The 22,731-nt window shown below is 40.7% G+C and overlaps 2 protein-coding genes across 2 annotated transcripts in view; both read left to right on the top strand.

Annotated features, from left to right (window-relative positions):
- The window catches only part of DARS1 (aspartyl-tRNA synthetase 1), a 36,664-nt gene extending 31,651 nt beyond the window's left edge, over positions 1 to 5,013 (top strand). The window contains exons 11-16 of the mRNA XM_033064954.1: positions 682 to 828; positions 1,822 to 1,864; positions 2,488 to 2,568; positions 3,050 to 3,161; positions 3,571 to 3,642; positions 4,378 to 5,013. Of these exons, the coding sequence (XP_032920845.1) occupies positions 682 to 828; positions 1,822 to 1,864; positions 2,488 to 2,568; positions 3,050 to 3,161; positions 3,571 to 3,642; positions 4,378 to 4,469 (547 nt within the window). The 3' untranslated portion in view covers positions 4,470 to 5,013. The remainder of the gene's footprint in view (positions 1 to 681; positions 829 to 1,821; positions 1,865 to 2,487; positions 2,569 to 3,049; positions 3,162 to 3,570; positions 3,643 to 4,377) is intronic.
- Positions 5,014 to 9,045: 4,032 nt separating this feature from the next.
- MCM6 (minichromosome maintenance complex component 6) lies at positions 9,046 to 22,168 on the top strand. Its single transcript, XM_033065389.2, has 17 exons — positions 9,046 to 9,179; positions 10,031 to 10,177; positions 10,716 to 10,826; positions 11,280 to 11,529; positions 12,141 to 12,306; positions 12,390 to 12,535; positions 13,427 to 13,577; positions 13,899 to 14,040; positions 14,332 to 14,473; positions 14,615 to 14,722; positions 15,276 to 15,431; positions 16,471 to 16,599; positions 17,429 to 17,590; positions 18,631 to 18,766; positions 19,032 to 19,199; positions 20,043 to 20,182; positions 20,802 to 22,168. Exons 1-17 carry the CDS (start codon positions 9,067 to 9,069, stop codon positions 20,913 to 20,915), a joined length of 2,481 nt encoding a protein of 826 aa, XP_032921280.1. The 5' UTR covers positions 9,046 to 9,066; the 3' UTR covers positions 20,916 to 22,168.
- The last annotated feature ends 563 nt before the right edge of the window (positions 22,169 to 22,731 follow it).

Raw genomic sequence — 22,731 nt, 5'->3', positions numbered from 1 at the left:
TATGCTATCTGCCACTAAGAAACTTGCTGTCTGCTGTTGAAAGGACTTCCTAAGAGAAATGATCCATCCTTAATTTAAAATGTCCTTCTTTTTGTGCCACTACTGCTAGATTGTTCTATTTCAAAATTATTTTAATATCTACTATATAAAAAAGCTTTCTTGAATAAAAGTGATTGTACCAGCCTGCATTTGTTCCATGATACCAGCAAGGATTATTTTCCATTATTCACAGTCTAACTCATTAAAAAACCAGGCTAGAAGTTTAGGAAGTGGTTTCTATTTGCTTACAAATTAGACTGTTTTGCCAGCTGAAATGCAAATCTTTGTCTGTCCAGAAGGACATTTCTTGTTTATATTTGAATATTACTCAAACCGAAAAAACCCCAAGTAAATACTGCAAACCAAAGGGGTGATTTCAGTGTCTTCTCTGTGAAAATTTGACCTAGTCAATTATTTCTTACAAAAGGCTTTAAACAGAATTGGTAGTAAAATACTAACATTGGTGAAGTAGATGCATTAATTTTCTTGAAACAATTCATTAGAGAATTTCTCCAGAAGTGGTTTTAATACAGATTTTATGTTGCAAGAGAGACCTCTTGTGGCAAAATCACAAAATCATTATTAGGTGCAAACTCTGGACTGTTTTATATTTTGCTTCTGTTCTTGTTTCTTTATCTGTAGATTCCAAACTGAAATTCAGACAGTGAGCAAACAGTTCCCATGTGAGCCATTTAAGTTTTTGGAGCCAACTCTGAGGCTGGAATACCGGGAAGGTGTGGCCATGCTTCGAGAGGCGGGTGTGGAGATGGGTGATGAAGAGGATCTCAGGTACTGGGCAAGACATAATTCTGTCAGTCTTGGGAAAGTGGTAGTGAAGTGTCAGATTTGTACTGAGCACCTGACAGCCCTCAATAAGGAACCACAGCTTTTAGAGGAATGAACAGCACTTTTGTCCAGATCTCTTGACAAATAAATGGGTGGATGTGAAAATAATCCTTTCTTTTAACATAGGCTATAGGTACAAACTCTAAAATCTGACAGAAAATAACTGACAACATAAAGTGAGAGCAACTTGAATCTTCTAAAGAAGTGGGGTTTTGTCCAGCAATTGCAGTCCTTCATGTGAATTACAGCATGTCTTTGAATAGGGTTAAACAAAAAGATTCTACTGCCTTTAGGTTTATCTTTTAGTAACACTCTTCCGTTTCTTCCTTCCACGTCTCAGGAAAATGATTAAGCAATCTTGATGAATTCCCATAATTTACTGAAAGATGATTTAATTAGCAGTTTATATATAAACTTTACTAAAGACATTCAATGAATTAAAACAATTCTGTTCTTCCCCATAGTATATCCAGCACCATTAGGGTGCTGTGTGATTTAAGTTAAATGGTCTGTGCATCAAATAAATTTTCCATCATAAGAGTTTGATGGAGGAAAATAATTTCCTCAGCAACTGTTGATGTGTTTCTCATTTATTGTGTCATACATAAGATGTATGGCAATAGGAAATGGAGTACACAGTTCTTTAGTAATCAGAATATGGTAACTAGGAAGAAGTTACATTGAGAGCAAGAATATTTTTAGGTACCAGTTAATTTAAGGGATTTCTAGGACCAATACAAAATATTTAGAAACAAAGAAATAGATTTTATTTCTGCAATTTCTGTGTGCACAACCCAAAACAATCTGAAACAAATACTAGATTTTCTAAGGGTCAGAGTGCAGCAGATCTGTAGCTTGTAATCTTTTGGACTTTGTGAAATATATCACCATTACAGGTTTAAATCACTTCATTTTAATGATGATAATCTTTTTCAGCACTCCTAATGAAAAGCTCCTGGGACGCCTGGTAAAGGAAAAGGTAACAATTATTTTAGAGTCAATAAATTTGGCACTGAAATGGAAACCTGATATTGTGGAGTCACAGGGTCAGTGTAAATACCTACATGTCAGCAGTATCTCAGAACATGCAGAAATTGTGAAGCCTTGGTGATTGCCATTTGTTTAATTGACTGTATTCCCATTTTGGTGCTGTGTATTCCATCTACTGTCAGTTTTGTCTTTGTCATTAAGAAGCAGTTTCAAGCTATTCTCAAACTTTTATATTTATTTCTATCATATGTTGTACTGAGGACACCAAACAGGCTAGTGTGTTCCAGAGCCACTTCTTAGGAGACTGGGAAAAAAAAACCAACAAAACATTCTAGCAAAATCTCCAGGAGAAGATGAGATCTTTTGGGGAAAAAAAAACCTACATGTTACAGCAACACATTTTACTGCTCAGCATTTGTAAATTTACACTAGAAATAGTATTGAAAAACTAAGAAAGAATGCACCACTTTTATTGATAACTTAGACAATATTGTGGGAAACTATTGGGAATTTTTTTTATTTTATTTCAAATATTTACTGATTCTGTCTTTCTCTTGTAATTTTTTTTACATAGTTTTCTCTTGTACTAACTGTTCAAAATTATTTATTCAGTATGACACAGACTTCTACATTCTTGACAAATATCCTCTTGCTGTGAGGCCTTTTTATACAATGCCAGACCCAGCCAACCCTGTAAGTAAAATTCTTGTTGTTGTCAATGTTTTTTTTTCCTTTTTTTTTTTTTTTAGTTTAAATTGCTCCATGTCGGGATAATTTGACAGTACAGATAAAGTGTATTAATATGACCACAGAATCATTGAATGGTTTAGGTTGGAAGGGAACTTAAAGATCATTACATTCCAGCCTTGCTGTAATTAAAATGAGGGTAACATGATCAGGTCAGGGTTACATGACTTGTCAAAAGTTTTCAGTTACTCTTCACTGGTAAAAACATACCAGAAGGAAATGCGCAAAAATGTGATAGCTTTATAAAGATATCTCCATGGTCAAAAACTGCTGCCATCACTGAAAAGTGGAAAAAACATTCTTCCAGGGCAACAGACACTTTAGCAGAAAATAGGCTTTAGATATCAGAAAATTAAGTTATTGAGAGGTAAATATTTGCAAACTACGGAACTGTAGGTAGGAAATAAACTCCTTTTTGTGTTTCCAGAAAACCTCTAACTCATATGATATGTTCATGAGAGGAGAAGAAATCTTGTCTGGAGCTCAGAGAATTCATGACCCCCAGCTGCTGACAGAAAGAGCCAAGCATCATGGCATTGGTAACATGGCAATTTAAAAGAACATAAGTTGTGACTTGATTTGTGTCCTTTAGAGGAAGAATTTGGGGCATAATTTGTTACCCGACTAGTAAAATTAGAGTTCTGTTTCATTCTTACTGTTAATCCATCTAATTCTGTTTAACCATCTGGAGTGGGGTATTAAGAAACTAGTGAGTCTTCCAGCAAAACCTTGTTGAATAGTTATTAATAAATAATTATTAATAAAATTATGTAAGAAAACTATTACAGTCATAAATTCTAGATAGCTCTGGACAATTTACATGTTCAATGAGTAAAGCCCCACTGTTAGTTTGTAGGTTTTTTTGTTGTGCTTGTAGTCCTGCAGGCACTTATCTGTTTGACTTGGGGTTCATTAAGCAGGTGAGAAACCAATATTTTTCTTTTCTAGATTTGGAGAAAATAAAGGCTTATATTGACTCCTTTCGGTTTGGTGCACCTCCACACGCGGGTGGTGGAATAGGTAAGTATCTGATTTTTGTTTAGCCTGACCTTAACTTATACTGCTCAGTCCAAAGCAGAATTTAGTATAAAATTCTGAATAGTGACCTTGTTAGGTAAATCTATGGGGCTGTTTATTCTGGAGAATTTAAGGAGAGAAGCTCAAACTTAAGGATCATCATAAAATAAATAGCAAAATACTAATGGCACAGTCTGACGAGTTTAAAAAGAAGGTGATCACAAGAAAAGGTGCCACCTCCCTAGCCAGGCACATCACTTTCAAATCTGACCAATGAGGAAGCAAGAAAATAATGTATTATATATGAATTTATCAAAGTCACCATCATACCAGCAGCCCCTGGTCTCTGTGTATTTGATGAAGGTGTTAGTGCTTGCTTCTTTGTCTGTTTGGGGGCATGCAACATTTGCAGGTAATTCCAAATAATTTAGGCCAGTCAGAATTTTCATGAAGGAAGCTGAAGCTGCATCTTTTCTTCAGAGTAGATGGTCCTCGTGGCAAAGTACCAGCCAAACAGGAGATGCCACAAGAATTAACACTGGATTTAAGGTGTTCCTGGTGGAAACCTTAATGCAGGAGGTGTGTTACAAAAACCCACCGTCTAAGGATTAGGAAATGCCCGCGTAATGGGCTCTGCTCACACTGTGTGAGGCTGGCTCTAGCTGGGGAGTTCCTGCAGCTCCTTTGGGCTTGGAACAAAGACTGACAGTGCTGATGTGCTGTTTTCATCTGCTGTAGGGCTGGAGAGAGTGACCATGCTGTACCTGGGGCTGCACAACGTCCGTCAGACCTCCATGTTCCCGAGGGATCCCAAACGCCTGACGCCCTGATGGTGCTGCTCTGAGAGTTGGGAATGCTCTGCCCTGCAAATAGCATCTGACTGCAGGCATAACCCCTGCTGCTGATGAACATGTATTGATTAATTTGAGGATTGTGATATGCAATTAAAAACAAAATTTTCCTTTATTCAAGTGCCACAGTAATTTTTTTTTATCCGTAGTTGTTTATTTAAAGGAAAATATTTTAACAGATCAAGACTCTTTGTATTGGCAACTGCACATTTTTAATGAAAATGGAATACTTTGAATTAGTATTTTAGTGTCACATTAAATTGTACCATTTTTCTAAGCATTTTAATAAATTATGCAATAACCATTTTGCTTTTTTAACTTATGTCAGCAAGATTGAATATTCTGAAGTACTGGCTCCAAGATAAAGTGACTGGATGCTTGCAAGTTAAAAATCTGGAGAGACCAGACAGTTGATAATTTACGTGAGTGTCAGGTAGGGAAGCAGGTGAGAACATTCTTAACAAGAAATCTTTGTCAGAAGTTGTTCAAATAGGTTGAAATAAAACTCTCAAAGTAAATCAGATACAAATCTGTCTGTTTTTTTTTTTAACTTAAAAATCCTCACAAGATAATGCATCAATAAGACTTTTTTGGTTTGGTTTTTTACTGATGTAATAACTGTCTAAAGTTTAAATTTATTTTCTCTCTTCTCCCCATTTTTTTGAAAGTTGTACAAAAGCCATAGGCCTGGTCTTTATTTTATGTTACTATTTGAGAATGGTTGCAAGTTTACACATGCTAATGGAATACACAAGGGATATACAATATTTTCAGAAAATAAATGGATAGTGAGTTTGAGAGCAGGTAATGTGTTTTCCTCTTTGACCCAGCCTCTGAGATAACAAACAAAACAAGGATTTCATGCATCTTTTACCAAGGGAAAAAAACCCAAATTATGTAAGCCAACTTCTTTCAGGATGGTTTTTTCTTTTTAATTTATAAATGCTGTGAACAGCCCAACTTTGTACACTCAGAGAATCTGAGTGTTTGTGTAAGTCAGAGTATTTCTGAAATTCTTTCTACACCTACTTTTTCTCAGATTATTCACTTACTTGAGCTCCTCAATTTGCAGCAGTGCATAAAGCTACTTCTCATCATCCTCCTCCTCCCAAGCCAGAGAATGTTCCCTGTGTTGGGAGAGGCACCAATGTATCTGAAACTTCCTTTTGTAGACTGCATCTGAGAGTTGGTTTTCAAATCTAAAACAGTTTGTAAGTGTTGCTGCCACAGAGCAAAGGATTAAGTTCCTGACTTGGATACTGCAGTAGTTGTTCTGATATTCATACATATTTGTAACTCCTGACTTAATTTTTGTTTAACATTTTATATGATTAAGCTTTCAGTAGGAGGTATGGTGTGGATGGTCTGTGTTATTGTTGCTACCTTGATTTTTAAATGTCAGAGAAGTCACATATTGGTTATGCTACAGAAAGGTCAGTGAGGCTGTGTATAAATTGTGTAGAGTTTCACAAAAGGGCAAATCATCTTTGCAGCTGCCATTGAACAAGACTTAATTTTAATGCCTTATGACAAGAGTTCTCCATTAGAAAACAATCATACTAAAGGTCAGTCAGGTAAAGTACTGGAAATGTAGAACTTAAACTTTGTTTAGAAGTCACACAATTCAAGGAATAACACTTAGCAGCTTTGCTTATGAGTCTGTTGTAATTAATTTACTGTGGAATCTTCCCCAAATTGTTAACTTGAAAATCTTACACTGTAATCAGTTGTACTTTGCAAAGCTAAGTGGATTTTAAACACAGCTCATTGTCACTTGTTACTGATGAATCCAAGTTTCAAAACAGTTTTTTATTTAGCTAAGCCAACTGGAATGAATTTAATTTGATTACCTTTGTTCACACAGAACCGGTAATATATTCCACTTCAGATGTGCATTCTTCTAAGCAGGAGCAAAATTACTGATTTAAATTTCCTGTCCACGAAAAAAAAAAAATACCCTGGGTGCTGTTTCTTGCTCTAGATTTGGCAGCAAGTATTGTGCATACATGCTGTAACAACTGTGCTTATACCAATTCTGTTAGGAGTTATTCAAACTCATGCTGTAGTTTGATTTATTCACAGTAACTGCACAAGAACAAGAATTCGGTTGGAGGCCCCAATTCCTTTGTATGCTGAATCCTTTCATACAGCCTTTCTTAGCTAACAGAAAATAATTATGATCATAAATCAAAATGCAAAATGCATTTGTCCTGAATGTCATCTTAATGGGATACTTCAGTGGGAGCTGCAGAGTGTTAGAACTTGGTTTGAAACCCTGCAAATAATGAAGGTCTGGAAGACCTTTATGATGTTTTGATAGATAGCAAGTCTGCTGTAACAGTTCTCAGAAAGTAAAACCTGTACTGTACTTTATTTCCAGTAACTTGCAGGAAGTTTATGAGTTTACAAGGAATCCACATTGCTGCTGCCTCTCCACCAGGTAAAATGGTTTTGGTTTTGTTTTGTTTCATTATATACACATGGTAATTACCATTAACATTAGTAGGAACTATAAAGCATATTGGTTAGAATAGCCAGGAAGTCTGTCTGCTCAAAACAAACACAAAGTTTCAGTTGCTTCTGAAGTTTAACCACACCGTTTTCCTGTGAAAACCCATCTGTGTTCGCTGAGCTGGCTGAATGTGCCCAGTGGGAAGGAGGGCTCAGGCTGTTCTTTTGGCAGCCAGGAGCAGGCCTGGCTCCCCATGGCTGCCCACACCTGCTGGGATAACCCTGGTGGGCAGCACCTCCCAGCTGCTTGCTCCCTGCCCAGTGGGCCAGGGCAGGAGGAGGGGAAAAGCCAGAAAAATTTGTGTTTTCACCCAGTGCCTGTCAATTCCAGGCATATTGGACATCACTCCATGTGAAAGCAAGTGATGGAGGAGAATGGCTTGACAATATCCATTGTGGAACACCATATGGCTGCCTTGGACTCTAGTTCATACTGGGCTTCCAGGAACTTCCCCAAACAAATTTTAATTATTTATTGTTTCTTCCTTGGGTGGTAGTACATTCTTTTTTGAGAGAAAAATCATCTAGGATGGATTGTTTCTTTTAAAACAAGCCTCATAACCAACTTGTGCACATTTTTTCCTAGTATGATCTCACAAAAATGGAATTTACTCACCACCAGTGTTTTAAAAATTACCAAGTTAGTTCTACAAGTCTCTTATTTTTTTATCATTTTGCAGTTAAGTCTCTGTTCACTGTATGGCAAATGTGCTGTAACATGAACGCACTGCTGCAGGGAGCTGCTGCTGGCACTTCTGAAAGGGTTTCAAAACTGAAAAAGAGCCCTTAGCTGCTTTAATTACAGCAAAATTCCCAGTTTAGGCAGAGATTAATGACTTTGCAGGTGGCAGAGCAATTGTAAGCAATTTTTCATAGATGTTGAAGTGGTTCCTGCTGGCAGGTGCCGTGTGCCAGCAGCTGCCATTCGGGAATGGCTGTCAGCCATGGCACTGCTTGGCAAATGTTGCCTTCAACCATCCTACAACAGAGCCAATAAGGAGCCAAGTGTCCAGACTGTGGCCTGACCCTCACCTGGCATAGTTTACACCCTTTCCACCTGGGCCAGTTCTTCAGAAGCTGGAGTTGCTCCATGGCATGGATCTCCTCAGCAAGCAGCTGCCCAAGTGCCTCCTGCACCCATTGTGGGGATTCCCTGGCTTGGGGATTCCTCAGCAGTGCCCTGGCCACACCACAGTAATATTAACTCCAGCTACCATAGCTGATTTCTTCCTGGGGAGAGCAGTGCCATGGAGCAGCATGGAGGTTGTGATTCCCCAGCATAAGAAGGACATGAAACTGTTGGAACAAGTTTACAAGGGGGCCACGAAATTGATAAAAGGAGTGTGGAGCACGTCAGCTGCAAAGACAGGCTGAGAAAGTTGGGGCTGTTGAGCCTGGATCAGAGAAGGTTCTTTGGAGACCTCACAGCAACCTTCTAGTATCTGAAGTGGCTACAGGGAAGACTGTAGCAGCAGGACAAAGGGAATGGAGACAGATTGGAAAAGGGGAATTTAAATAAGGTATTAGGAAGAAATTCTTCACTGTGAGCATGGTGAGACAGTGCAAGGGAGGGACAGGGGACAGATGCTTAGGGAGGTTTTGGATTCCCCATCCCTGACAGGATTCAATACCAGGTTGGATATAAGGCCCTGAGCTACATGGTCGAGTGGGAGGTGTCCCTCACATGGCAGGTAGGCTGGGACTAGATGATCTTTAAGGTCCCTTACAAGCCCTTAGCATTCTGTACCTCTGTTTCTCAGTGGGAAACATTGTGGCGCTGTGGCACAGCCCTAAGCCTGAGCAGCTCGCTGACAAACCCCGGTTCGCTGTCGCTGACAGCGCAGCTCGGGGCGGGCCGCGGGTGCCCGGCGCTGTCCCGGCCGCGCTCAGAGCCCGCCCTCTGTCCTGCCCGCCCCTCGCCTTTGGCGCGAAAACGGCCGCTGGGGGCGGGGCTCTGCGGCACAGCGGCCGCCGATTGGCCGGCGCGGCGGGCGCGCGGCCCACGTGGTGCGCGGTGTGGCGCGAACCGCTGTGGGGCCGGGCCGGGGCAGCGGCAGCGATCGGGATGGATCTGGCCGTGGCGGCGGTGGGGGGCGCGGGTGCGGCGCCGCAGCACCAGCAGGTCCGCGATGAAGTGGCCGAGAAGTGCCAGAAGTTGTTCTTGGACTTCTTAGAAGAGTGAGTGGCGGCGGCCGGGCCTGGCGGGGGGCGGGCAGGGCCGGCAGCGGGTGGCGGGCCGGCAGCGCCTCACGGAGGGGCCGCCATTTGGCGAGATCCTGTCAGGGCCTGGTGCCTCTTCCTTTGGCGTTCAGCTGGAAAAGCGCTGCTGTGGTCTCAGCCTCTGCCTGGGGGGACCTTTAAGAAGGCAGCACGGTGGTCTCTTGGTAGGCAAAACCCTTCTCGGGGGGTTTCCGTGGAAACGATGCCCGGAGGAGTTGGGATGTCCTGAAAGTGTCCAAGATCAGGTTGAGTCTGGCTTTGGGCAATCTTGTGTCGTGGGAGTTGTCCCTGCCCATGACAGGGGGTTGAAACGAGATGATCTTAAAATCCCTTCTAAACCAAATCGTTCCATGGTTATATGGGGTTTTTTAGGTGCATTTGGTCCCATTTAACAAAGTTTTGTCACAGCTGTGTTGGAAACCCTTTCCTTGGTTTGGGTGTTACACGCTAATACATCTGGCTCCCTTCGTTTTGCCTCCTGAGGGGCCCATCCGCATCAAATAAGGAAACCATTAGCATCACCCGGAGGAAACAAAACCGTGTTTGCTGGTGCAGAGCCATTGTTAAACCTTAAATGACACTTTGTCTGGCACTGGGACAACTCTCCTGCTATATGAAATGTAAACCCGGTGTTTCTGTGCTGGGGTGTAGCAAGGGGGTGGAAGAAGAAATATTTTTGAAAAGAGCTTTGCAAGGGACTGTGGGATGCCTGAATGTGAGTGATCCTTTCCTCTGTCTTTTCTCCTGAATTCAAAAGTATTCATTTGCTTGGTGTGTGACTGTGAAACATTTTCCTGAATCACTTTCAGGTTCCAGAACAGCGATGGGGAGGTCAAGTACTTGAGAGATGCTGAAGAACTGATCCGGCCGGAGCGGAACACGCTGATCGTCAGCTTTGCAGATTTGGAGCAGTTCAATCAGCAGCTCTCTACCACTATTCAGGAGGAATTTTACAGGTAAAATGTAGAGTGGGTTTTTTCAGGTAAAGCTGAGCTCTTCTGGAGTCTTAAGGCCCAAAATGTTTTGCATTGATTAAAAAAATAAGAGGCTTATCTTCTTTCTGCATCCTGAAAACGCTTATATTTAAGATTTTTTTTTTTCATTGGCAAAAACATTTCTCAGTGAATTCCCCTCTGGAAACAATGAGTTAACCAGATAATTGCATTTATTGTGAAGAAGTAGGTGGTCACTATAAGAATACAAACTAAACTCTAAAATTTCATGGTCTTGACTTGGTCACTTATTTTGAAGATATATTTCTTAACATAAAGATAAAAGCGTCATAAAATGAGACTTTAAAAAGTCTGTTGTAGTGAAAATAACATTATTATGCAGTGATCTCACATTTAGCATATTTGGAGTGTCTTTTTTTTGGGTTATACAGCATAGCATTAAAAACCTGGAAATCTGATACAAGCCTTTGATGTAATCTAAAGCAGAGAAGGCATCTTGATAGCTTCTCTAAAATTTGAACTTTTTTTCCTCATGTTTCAGAGTTTATCCATACTTGTGTCGAGCAACAAAGACTTTTGCCAGAGACCACGGGAATGTTCCAGCAAACAAGGACTTTTATGTTGCATTCCAGGACCTGCCTACCAGACACAAGTAAGATGATTATCAATTCCAGAAACTTGTGCTGTTTTACTACCAGGGGAAAACATGTCAAAGCATGCTGTTTTGGTTATGTAGTGTGAAATGTGCAGTTTGCCAGTACATTTGTGACAAAGTTTCCTGATCTTGTGCAGGAGATTTTTTGACACAGTTTTTCATTTGTAAATCATGCTCAGATAGTTAAATTCATCATGTTTTACAAACAAGTGTAGCCTCTCTTGTTAAAAAAAATAATTTAGAGTGTGTTGGTTTTGAGGTACCAATGCAAATTTTTGCATTGGTTTGACCTCTAGTATTGATCTAAAATGAGAACATATTGTAGTAAGTTTGTTTCTTTTGTTTTTTACAGTAATTCTTTAGTCAGTGACACTATATTCTATCTTATTACCCTGGGCCTAAAACTGTCAAGTCAATAATTTAATCCTTGTGAATGTCTGTTTTAAACAGAATTCGAGAACTGACTTCAGCAAAAATTGGCTCCCTGCTGCGCATCAGTGGGCAGGTGGTTCGTACCCACCCCGTCCATCCAGAGCTGGTCAGTGGAACCTTCCTGTGCCTCGACTGCCAGACAGTGATCAAAGATGTGGAGCAGCAATTCAAATACACCCAACCAAACATCTGCAGAAACCCAGTCTGCGCCAACAGAAGGAGATTCCTGCTGGACACAAACAAATCAAGATTTGTTGATTTCCAAAAGGTACAGGGGTGATGTTAGGGATGATGACAACCAGTAATGTTCCTGTGGTAGTTGGAAGGTGTTGCTTGTACTTCTACACAATTAATATGGTTAATTTTTGTTCTGTCAACATCAAGAAAAGGCACTGCAATTTCTGCAAAAAGTTTTCTTCCTGGAAGACTTATTTTTAAGAATGGGAAATTACTGGTTTTGTTGTATGATGTTTATTGTCCAAGTAAGCCACTGAAACCCCACATATTCAAGCCAGAGTTACTCTTACGTTTCCAGTACATTGTGTGTAGCTGCTTAATGCAAGTATGGAAAGAGGTGCTTATGGTATCTGATTTACTCTCCCAAATCCTCAGCACTTCACATCCCACAATTGTATTTTATGTCAGTCACTTTAAGCAAATTTTTCAGGTTACTTTTCAGAATTGTCACTGCGGCCCTTGTACATCCTCTAAGCCGCTCCAAGACTCCTTAGTGCTGGGTAATGATTGTTTGTCACTTTGTGAGAGGGATGGAGTGGATGGCAGCAGTCAGATGCTGTTGAACACATCTTTAGCAGTGTAGCTGTTGAAGCAGTTTCAGATCTGGTGCCATGCTGGTGTTGAACCTTCTGTCCCTGCCAGGTGCGCATCCAGGAGACGCAGGGCGAGCTGCCGCGCGGCAGCATTCCGCGCAGCCTGGAGGTGATCCTGCGTGCAGAGGCCGTGGAGTCTGCCCAGGCAGGTGACAAATGTGACTTCACCGGCTCACTCATTGTCGTGCCTGACGTGTCCCAGCTCTCCACACCAGGTTTGCTGCTACTCATGACCTCCATGAGTTGTCCTTCCCACTGGTGCTGGGAGCTGCTGTCCTTACCCCTGTTTCCCTGGCAGGGTTACGCGCAGAGACCGGCTCGCGGGTGACAGGGACAGAGGGCTACGAGACCGAAGGCATCCGGGGACTGCGTGCCCTCGGCGTCCGAGAGCTCTCCTATAAACTTGTCTTTCTGGCTTGTTATGTTGCACCAACAAATCCACGGGTGAGTCTGCAGAGAAAGGAGGCTTTAAGGTGTTGGTGATTTCTGTTCTGTATGGTTTTCCCTCAGATTTGGGGGCAGGAATGGTTAAAGCTTTAAGTGTGTGTGTGTGCCACTTTTCTGTGTTGGTTTGACTGTCTTTATATTCTCATTGAATTTGCATAGCAAGGTTCTTTTCCTGTCCTTGTTGCTCATAGCATCTTTCACAGATGCAATTATTTGCCTATGTTACACTTTGTTCTAAACAGCTAACTAGCATATGTAGTTCCATTCAGCTTTCATCCATTTCTGCAGCATTTCTTTTTCTTCCAGGAAATCCTGTTGCTGCATTTTGTCACAAGAAAAAACAGGGATCCTTTTTGTTCCCTCTGGTTTATCAAGTGACATCTTGGGGTGTTACTGCAGCACAAATAATACTGATTACATCTGGGTTTTGGCATGGTGTGGTTCTGTAGTCTGTCATTCTGCTAACAGCATCACCATCACATAGGATAAAAAGAGTATCTGGTCTGTTCTGGGAGTAGAAGTTTCTGGCCCCCATTTCAGAGCAACAAAAGACCTTGGAAGTTCTTGTTAATATAAGAATGCTTACAAAGACAATTTTAGTCAAAGAAAGTCATATTGGTTTTACTGGTTTTTTTAAATCTCTGTACAAGCAACTCACTTGGGATTTTCTTACTAACTGAAGTTACACCATTGATTTTGCCTGCTAGGAAATTGGCTATTGCTTTTTAAAGGTATGAGGTAATGAGGTTACTTAGCCTAAGGGCAGCTTTTCAGAATGTGTTCCTCCCATCTAGATTTCAGAGCAAGTTTTTGTGACTTGTCTGCAGTGCTCACATTCATTAGTGACTCTGTTATTATTTTTATTGCTGTATTATTTCCTTGGTTTAGTTTGGTGGAAAAGAGCTCCGAGATGAAGAACAAACTGCAGAAAGCATTAAAAACCAAATGTCTGTGAAGGAGTGGGAAAAGGTTTTTGAAATGAGTCAAGATAAGAACCTTTACCATAATCTGTGCACCAGCCTCTTCCCCACTATCCATGGTAAGAATCTGTTTGTGGCCTCAGACAGGGAAGATTTCACTTGTGTAATTATTAATTCCTTTTGCTGTATCTGTAGTTTTTGGGAAAGGTTGAAAGCTCTTTGCCAGCTACCACAAACTCTCCCCCTCATCTCTGGTAGTGCTAGAAGAGAAAAATCTACTTTTTGGATATTTCTGGTGTTAAATCATTAAGGTCTGCAAATAGATGAATTCTAAGCAGATGTGCCCAAATGCTCTAAAATTCTAATGATATGAAGGTTTTTTTAAATAGAAAAATTGTGGTGTTTTCTTTGTATGTTTAGTTTAATCTCTTCTGGGGCAGGTAATGATGAAGTAAAACGTGGGGTCCTGCTGATGCTCTTTGGAGGAGTTCCCAAGACCACTTCAGAAGGCACTTCATTGCGTGGGGACATCAATGTTTGTGTTGTTGGTGATCCGAGTACAGCCAAGAGTCAGTTTCTAAAGTAAGTCAAAGACCCAGTATTTAAATATTGTCCAGTGTGACAAGAGCTGTAAATATGCACTGTGCCTTTTTCTGTGTTAAACATAGGAAAGGGAAGTAAAATATTTTGAGAATATTTCCCAGTGATTGTGTGGATGTGGTTGAAGTATTTGAACAGGGGTAAAGCAAACTCAACGTACAAATTTCCAAATGTTTTCAAAGGACATTGAATATTAAAAATACAAATTAATTGCACATTTTAAAATATCAGAGATAGAAAAAATACTGGAGGGTTTATTACTCTTTCCCACAGGCATGTGGATGAGTTCAGTCCCCGTGCTGTGTACACCAGTGGCAAAGCCTCCAGCGCCGCAGGTCTGACTGCGGCTGTGGTGAAAGATGAGGAGTCCCACGAGTTTGTCATTGAGGCTGGAGCACTGATGCTGGCAGACAACGTGAGTCTGGGAAGGGGAGAGGCTCCTGCATTCCTAGAATGAGTTTGATTAATGACATAGAGCCCTAAATTGTCTTAGTGATGCTTTTTTGTTCCCGAAGCAATGGAAGCTGGGTCACTTATTTTCATATTTCCACTGCAGGGGGTTTGTTGCATTGATGAATTTGACAAGATGGACGTGCGGGATCAAGTAGCCATTCATGAGGCAATGGAACAGCAGACAATATCCATTACTAAAGCTGGAGTGAAGGTAGATTGCACTCTGTGTGTAGTCTGTAGCATTACCTGGCTGCCTGTTACATGTACTGGTGTGACTTCACCTGCCAGATCTTCATGTCACCTCTGCAGCTGCCTCACTGTGGCAGGACAGAGATCACTTTTTGCAAAGTTTTTGTGGCATATACCCCAAGAAGGTCAGAAATATTACTGAGAGTTAAAAAGAGATAGTAGTGGACAGGAAACAGAAAATGGGAAAAACCTAACCTTGAAGTAACCCCAAAAAAGATTACGGAATGGTGTGTGTTTGCAGCAAAAAAAAGAACAGTTTTAAGGGCTTGTTTCAGTATTATTGGCAAGAGTGAGGCACTGTTTCAATTTTGATCATCAAACTGTGTCTCAGGGCAGAGACCTGGTTAGAAAGGGCCTGTAGGTGGAGTCTGGGTACTTTGGAGGAGTGATTGTTGTAAACCTGCATTGAACTCCATCTAAAAAGAGTTATGCTGACCCATTTGAGTTGCAATGAGTTGGTTTAGGAAGTGGTCACAGATACAACTTTGTTTTAATTTATTTTTTCCCACTGTCAGGCTACTCTGAATGCCAGAACCTCCATTTTGGCTGCAGCAAACCCAGTTGGTGGCCGCTATGACAGATCCAAGTCACTGAAACAAAACATCAACCTGTCAGCTCCCATCATGTCCCGCTTTGATCTCTTCTTCATCCTTGTGGATGAATGTAATGAGGTAATTTTAAGGAATTATAGAATAGTTTGTGTCAGAAAAGATCACTTGAGGTCTCCAATCTAACCTTGCACTCAAACAGATCATTGAGAGAAGTTTGCCAAGACTTGACCTGGTGGGTTTTGAGTATCTCCAAGGATGGAGGTTCTGCAGTTTCCAGGCCCCTGCAATGTGTGACATCTCTGATGTGTTCAGAAAATAATAACTTTTATATCTAATCAGAATTTCTCATGGGTCAGTTCATGTGGGTTGCCTCTTACTCAAGAACTATTTGGTTTCATCACATCTATGCTGGCCAGTAAAGCAGTTGTTTTCCTTTCAAGCTGAGCAGACCTGGCTCTTCTACCCTCTCATACATCATGTTCTCCTGCCCTCTGACCATCTTGGTGGCCCTCTGCAATTTTGAGCGAAGCAAATCTCATGAGAGTGTCTTGCTCCTGCTGTTCTACTCTCTCTGTGCAGCTAAAAGCTGGCAGTACAAATTTGAACATGCTTTGCTGAATACAAGGACACAGCCTTTTCATCCTGTAGTGGTTTGACCTGCAAACTAACAGCATCAGTCATTTTTACAAATGGCTGGTCACTAAGGCTGAGACTGCTGCCACCTGTCTATGTGGCATTTGCCTTGGGAACGCATGAGATCCTGTGATTAATGTTGGTTCAGCCACTGTTCTGCTCAGACTGATTATCTAATTGAGAAGGGACTGGTGAGAGAGACGGGCAGGCTGAAAAGGAAGAAAGTTCCCACGTTGCAAAGTCCAGCTTTTCTGCTTGTTCTCTGGCTAACTTGTTACCCAGGAGAGTTCCAAGAGGTTATAAATCCTAAAACTGCGTTTTATCCCTCTTCTACTGTGTGTCCTTGTATTAAAAACCCCCAGGGCATTCTCCTGGACCTCCTGGCAGAGAGTTTGGCTACTGGAAGGGCTAGCTCTGCCATGAGGATTACAAGTGAGCAGGGTGATTGGGAAGGAAGAATAGAACTGTTGTTTTACTCTTTGGCTGATGCTGTGCAAGTGATCCTGACCCAGCCCCAATATCCCAGGTGACAGATTACGCCATTGCCCGGCGCATTGTGGATCTGCATTCCCGAGTGGAGGAGTCTGTTGACCGTGTCTATTCCTTGGATGATATCCGAAGGTATCTGCTGTTTGCAAGACAGTTTAAACCAAAGGTAATTCTACTTTTGAAGTAAACTGTGGAACAGTTACTCTGTCTGAGGAGGTCCAAAGGAACAGTCACTCTGCAGTAGGCTTTTCTCCAGCAAATGCCAAACACTTGGGGTAGTGTTCTCTCAAGGAAGGAGCCGTAAACTCAAGTTATTACCTAGAAACAGAATATATTTTGGAACCTGGTACTCCTAAACTCCAGAAACCCAGCCAGCCCAACTGAGACTGTTATAGTCCATGGCAGTTCTTAACCTTTGTCTAGAACAATTGAGGGGTCACTTCATGGCCTTCTCATACCTCACAGGCATGGGTTATTCAACATGGCTGCTGCAGAGTTTTTTGACTTACTTGCTGCTTAATCAGTTTATGTGTCTTTATTTTAAAAGGGTATTGTGCCTCTATTTCTTTGCTTTTTGGTAAAATACAGAGCATGGGAAACTGATCTAACAACAGATTCTTTTGGGGTCTGTTCAAGTAGCAGCTTGGATGAGCTGTGTGTTGGATTTTTCATAACAATCTAGTAGGGACAGACAATTATGCTTGGAAACAAGTCAGTGGAATAGAAAAATAGAAATTATTAAAAAATATGCTATAAAATAATTAATGCAGTGATATACTTGCTGTAATGTCATTATCACTGATAAGTGTGATCATTATTACAACATAATTTCAGCATAATGTGATTGTCATTATACTTCCATAGAGTATGTCTGTAGCATAGAATATTTCAGATAAAAGCAGTACAGCAAAGGCTGGGAACTGCCAATCTACAGCAAGAAGAAAAAGCTTTAGTACTCTGACCACTGGAACTCGTGTCACTCTGATGCCACACAGATATCCAAGGAGTCTGAGGACTTCATAGTGGAGCAGTACAAGCGGCTGCGGCAGCGCGATGGCTCTGGAGTGACCAAGTCATCCTGGAGGATCACAGTGAGGCAGCTGGAGAGCATGATCCGCCTGTCTGAGGCCATGGCCCGCATGCACTGCTGTGATGAGGTAACAGGGTGTGATGGAAGGTTGGGTAAACCTTCATGGAAATGTGTGGCAGTTCTGCATTTGCTGTTTCACTGTGATACTGGATGTAGTCCTGTGGGTAAGGAGGAGAGCTTGAGTCATGCTCATACTCAGTCTGTGTGCCAGAAACACTGTTTAAGGGATGACTTGTAAAATTAAGGTCAGCTGGTCCAAACTGAGAACTTGCATGATTTTATATTACAGCTGTGTCAGCACACTTATTAAATCATGACAGTCATGTGCTGCTGTCAGCCATGTCTCCTGATCTTTCTCCATTTGTAATCTCTTGGCTCTCTTCCATGTGCAGTCCAAGAAGCCAAAGTTCATCAAAGTATCTGTACCTTTCCAGGAGTACCTGCATGTGTGATCTGAGCTCCTGCTCACATCAACCACTGCTGAAAAGCATGTGTTGTTCTGGCTGTTAACTGTAGTGTGATTACTGCCCCTCTAGTCCCTGCTTTCAAACCCAGCAGGCCTTTTGAAACATTGATTAGAGGCTATGTGACACATGCAGGGATGGAACCTTGCTTGCTGGTTGTGTAAGGACACCCTTTGAGTTCTTTTAAATTAAATTCAGCTTATAAAGAAACAGATAGCTTTTAGCTTATGGCTCAGCTACAGATGATTTTTCCAGTTTTTGCTTTTCAGTTCTGGAGGAGAGTATCATTAATTACATCTCTCCTTCTTTCATATTGTCTCTGTTCAGACCCATTTCTTTAATGTTTTTTGCTCCACTGATCTTTCTCCCAATAGTTCCTGGCTTAGCAAAAATTTTATCGACTTCACATGATTGCTAAATCCTGAAAGATTAATCAGGCTGCTTTTCCCTCCATAACCTTGCATGACCTTGGAGTACTTGTAGCAGGATATAATTTAACTTCCAGTTTTTACTGCTTAGGATTAATCAGGTGAGATGCATAGAAAATCCCTTTGTTAGAGTCAGAAATGAGCTTCTGGAGCTGTTGGAAAACTAGGAGAGCCCCTGTGCCTATTTAATATATATTTTTTCAAATCTTCCTCAGGTTCACCCAAAACATGTGAAGGAAGCTTTCAGGCTTTTAAATAAGTCCATCATTAGAGTTGAGACTCCTGATGTCAATTTAGACCAAGATGATGAACAGCAAATGGAGGATCAGGAGGACCAAGATGGAGTCAATGGTAAATTACTAGAGAAATTTTTCAAAGGGGAAAGTCCTTCCAGTCTTTACAGCTTATTTTGATTGAGCATGTGCTTCTCTTCAGTTTCTCACCTGCTTCTCATCTAATGAGCTCTAAAAACCTGGACTCTTGTTCTTAACTCTCTTGTTTCTTCAGTCTCCTTCAGCAACTCACCTGGTTGGTCAGTGGGAGGCTTTTCAGTGGCTCAGAGTATTAAATAGCTGAAAGATGTTGCAGCTTTAAACGTGGCCATGTGTCCAAACAGGTGAGGCAGAAGCTCCAGCTGGGGTCAATGGTGTTGTGAATGGGATCAATGGCCATTCTGAGGATGTGAGCAAGGATGCTGCACCCAAAGCTTCTCTCAGGCTGGGCTTCTCTGAGTACCGACGGATTTCCAACCTCCTGGTGCTGCACCTCCGGAAAGCAGAGGAAGGTAAGAATTTCTTTATTGCAAAGAAGGCAATCTCTTGCTGTTGTACATAGGATTTTCAATCCTGCTGAGACAACTAACTTGTCAGGTCAGGTGTAGACCCATGCTTGTATGACAGTACTACATCTGGTGATGCAGACAGAACTTCCTGGAGTTTCTAGCTCTGTTATCTTAGTCACTTATCAAAACCCATTAAGATGAGGGTTCAGATCTGTCAGCAGAGCAGAGCCAGATGAAGATCTGTATCACACAATGGTGTAACCAAGCTAGAAGAGTCTGCAGTAGTAGAAACTGGAGCAGGAGCTTTAAGGCATGCCAGCACCCACAGCCTGTCTTAAGCAAATGGCTGGATTAGTTCTTCAGAAGCTATTTCAGCTGCAATGAGGCTGCTCCTGCAATGAAATGCAGTTGTCTCATAGCAGATACTAAATCTACAAAGCTTTTGGAAGGGTGTGGAGATGACAGTGTCTGTTCAAATGCTGAGTACCTGTAGAGGGATGGCTCCTCTGGCTTTGTGTGACAGTGGTTTTTCTTTAGCCCTTACTTAGAGGAAAGGTGTGTGAGTCCTTGCAGCTGGTTTTTCATGAAACTGAAGGCTGATGGGATTTGGAAGCCACTTGAAAGCTTCCATTTTCAATCCAATTATCTCCAATTAAACCATGACACATCTTCCTGTGCAAAACATGGTGCTTTAAGAAAAACCCCTGAAGTCTGACATTTCCTAAACAACTCAAAAAGCATGTTTCTCTCTTCAGCATTGTGAATGTTAATGTGTAAATCCTTTGCTCCTATGGTTTGAGTGGTGGTTTACTGCTGCTGTGTTTATGCAAATTATTTTCTCTGCAGAAGAGGACGATGCAGCACTAAAGAAGAGTGAACTTATTAATTGGTATCTAAAGGAAATTGAATCTGAAATTGAATCTGAAGAAGAATTAATAAATAAAAAGAAGATCATCGAGAGGGTCATTCACCGACTTACACATTACGTATGTATAGAGATGTGTGGATAGTGAAAAGGGTGTTAACTTGTATAGGGTTGTAATATATATTAAAAATGTTTCATTTTTAATAGAATATACTTGTGTTTGGAGAAATCTGTTTTGTTCTTCCATTATATTGACTGATGCAATATAAATGCCTTCTTTGTATCACACCTGTTACAGTAATTACAGAAAAAAGCACTGAAATAAATTAGAGATGTGTATAAGTTCAAAGTACTATACTAAGTCACTACAGAAGTGTGATATATTTCTGTAACATTAGTTATACATTAGGATACAAAAATACAATTAACATTTGTATCCAATGGATAGCCTTAAGTCAGAGGGGTATGAAGGCATTTTGGAGGAAAAAGTATGACAAAATAACTACTTTTAGTTTTTAAAGCCATAAAACCATTAGAATGGAAAGCACTAAGCTGAAAAGTTCCCAGAAAGGATACAACATAGAAGTGATTTCCACAGAATGCTGTTGTTAAGAATCTGTTAGAGGGAGCTCACAATTAAAAGGGTTAAGTAACTAATAAGGGATTCTACCAGTATAAAAATGCCTTTCAAGGAGTACAAACAAACCTCATGTTTTAACATGAATCTTTTTCTGTTGCAGGACCACATTCTGATCGAACTGTCCCAGTCAGGACTGAGAGGATCCAGAGAAGAGGAGACTTTTGATGATGATCCATACCTGGTTGTCAACCCAAACTATCTGCTGGAGGACTGAGGGCTGAGAATGGCATTGTAGAGCTGACTGGTTCCAAGTTGGAAAATGCATTCTTTTCTTGCAGGGGCTGCTGTATGGCTAATTCCTTAAATTCCTATGACTGTGCCAGAGTGTGGTCAGTAATATGTGATTTCTCATTTACACTGAGCATACCTGGGAAGCTTTTAAAGACATGACACACATATATTAGTTCCACTGATAGCTCTGAATTTCAGTGCCATCACCTGGATGCAGAGGAGAATCATCCAATGGCTTTTTTCACCATCAAGCTGTGTAGATGCTTTTGTTTTAAACAAGATTAATTTTACATTGTTCTTTAGTAGACATTTTAGGCCATAGGTTTTTACTGTTTCTCTTAACAAAAATAAAAACTCATTAAATATTTGGAGGTGGGTTTGTTACATTGTCTAACATGTGAGATTGCTGTTTTCTCTGCCTGTAATTTGAGGCTGAAAAAAATAGTGATCTAAATATTTAATGTCTTAGGGAAGACCAAATTTCCTGGATGACAGATGCTCCTTTTTAAGAAGATTTTTTTAAACTTCTGTTAATGAGAAACTGATTACTTCTCTTTCTTTTTAGATGGACTAAAGATGTGCAGGCTCCTGTTGCATATGTAAAGTAGAAAATTGCAAATAGCCAAGCCCAAAGCAAGGCTTTAAGTCAGCAGGGCAGAAACCCCAACCTGAATTAATGTGTTGACTTGTAAGTTAATTGAAACCTGCCACCATTTGTGAGGGATTTTTAAGACTATATTTGTAAACCTGTTTGTAGATCTTTCTATAAGAAAACTTTGCTTGAATTTCTATTCTCAGTTTTTACTGTAAACTACAGGATTATTAAATAATGTATTAAGAGTTAATACCTGAATATTTGTCTTGTTGACTGGATACCAGCACCTAAGAAACATTTGTAATGCATGAAAGATATCAAAATTACATATTTTATTTAGAAATAATGTGAGATAACTGTTTCTGAAAGAGTCTCAGAAATTGAGCTGGTTTGTAAGACACTATTCTTTTCCCCTTAGTCTCTCCCAGCTTTGCAGAGTTACACCTTGGTCTAACTAGGCATATCATTAAAAATAACAGTTCTGTTTAAGGAGGGAGGGAATCATAAATACTTGTCATCAACACTACCCCATCACTGGCCCCTAACTCCAACTGCAGTAACTTCTCCACACATTTCTTTCATAAACCACATTTTGGTAAATTCTACATTTCATTAAAAATAGCCACCCACCTGCAACAACACTTTGATGTTATTCTATATTAATAGAATAACAATAGGAAGATGTTTGGCCTTCGTTATGTGTTTCCCCTTCTCCTCCTCTTAATCTTTGTTTGAAAATAAATACTGTTAATGTAGGAGAAAATATTTTTTCTTCTTCTTTCCCCAGTTCAGTAGGCTGAGAGGGGTTTTTTGAGTTTATGCAGCTCTACTGAAAAGTAAACACCTGGTGGTGCTGTAAAGTTAATGTTTAAACTTGCTCTTCAGACATCACAGTGAAGGGAACTTGTTCAGACCACTTGGCACAATGTTACAGTGAGTTCTTTAGGGCTTCCTGAAAAAAAAATCTGGGAGTCAAAGTTATAGGGTCAGAGTACACAAATTACAACCCCCTCTATAAGGTTTAAGTAACAGCACATATTGGGGGATGTCTCCTGCTGTAACTTAAAGATAATATTGCTTGACAGCAACAACTTGCCCAGATGATTGCAGGTATGCTTTAGACAGAATTCTGGTTATTAAAGAAGACGAGACGGACCCAACATTTCATAGGTATGTAGAATGTTGTGTTTAGTTGGTTTAAAAA

The sequence above is a fragment of the Catharus ustulatus genome, chromosome 7 (genome assembly GCF_009819885.2).
Source record: "Catharus ustulatus isolate bCatUst1 chromosome 7, bCatUst1.pri.v2, whole genome shotgun sequence".
In the NCBI taxonomy this organism is placed as follows: Eukaryota; Metazoa; Chordata; class Aves; order Passeriformes; family Turdidae; genus Catharus; species Catharus ustulatus.
Note: the sequence above shows the minus strand (reverse complement) of the source record. Positions and strands in the feature narration are given on the sequence as shown.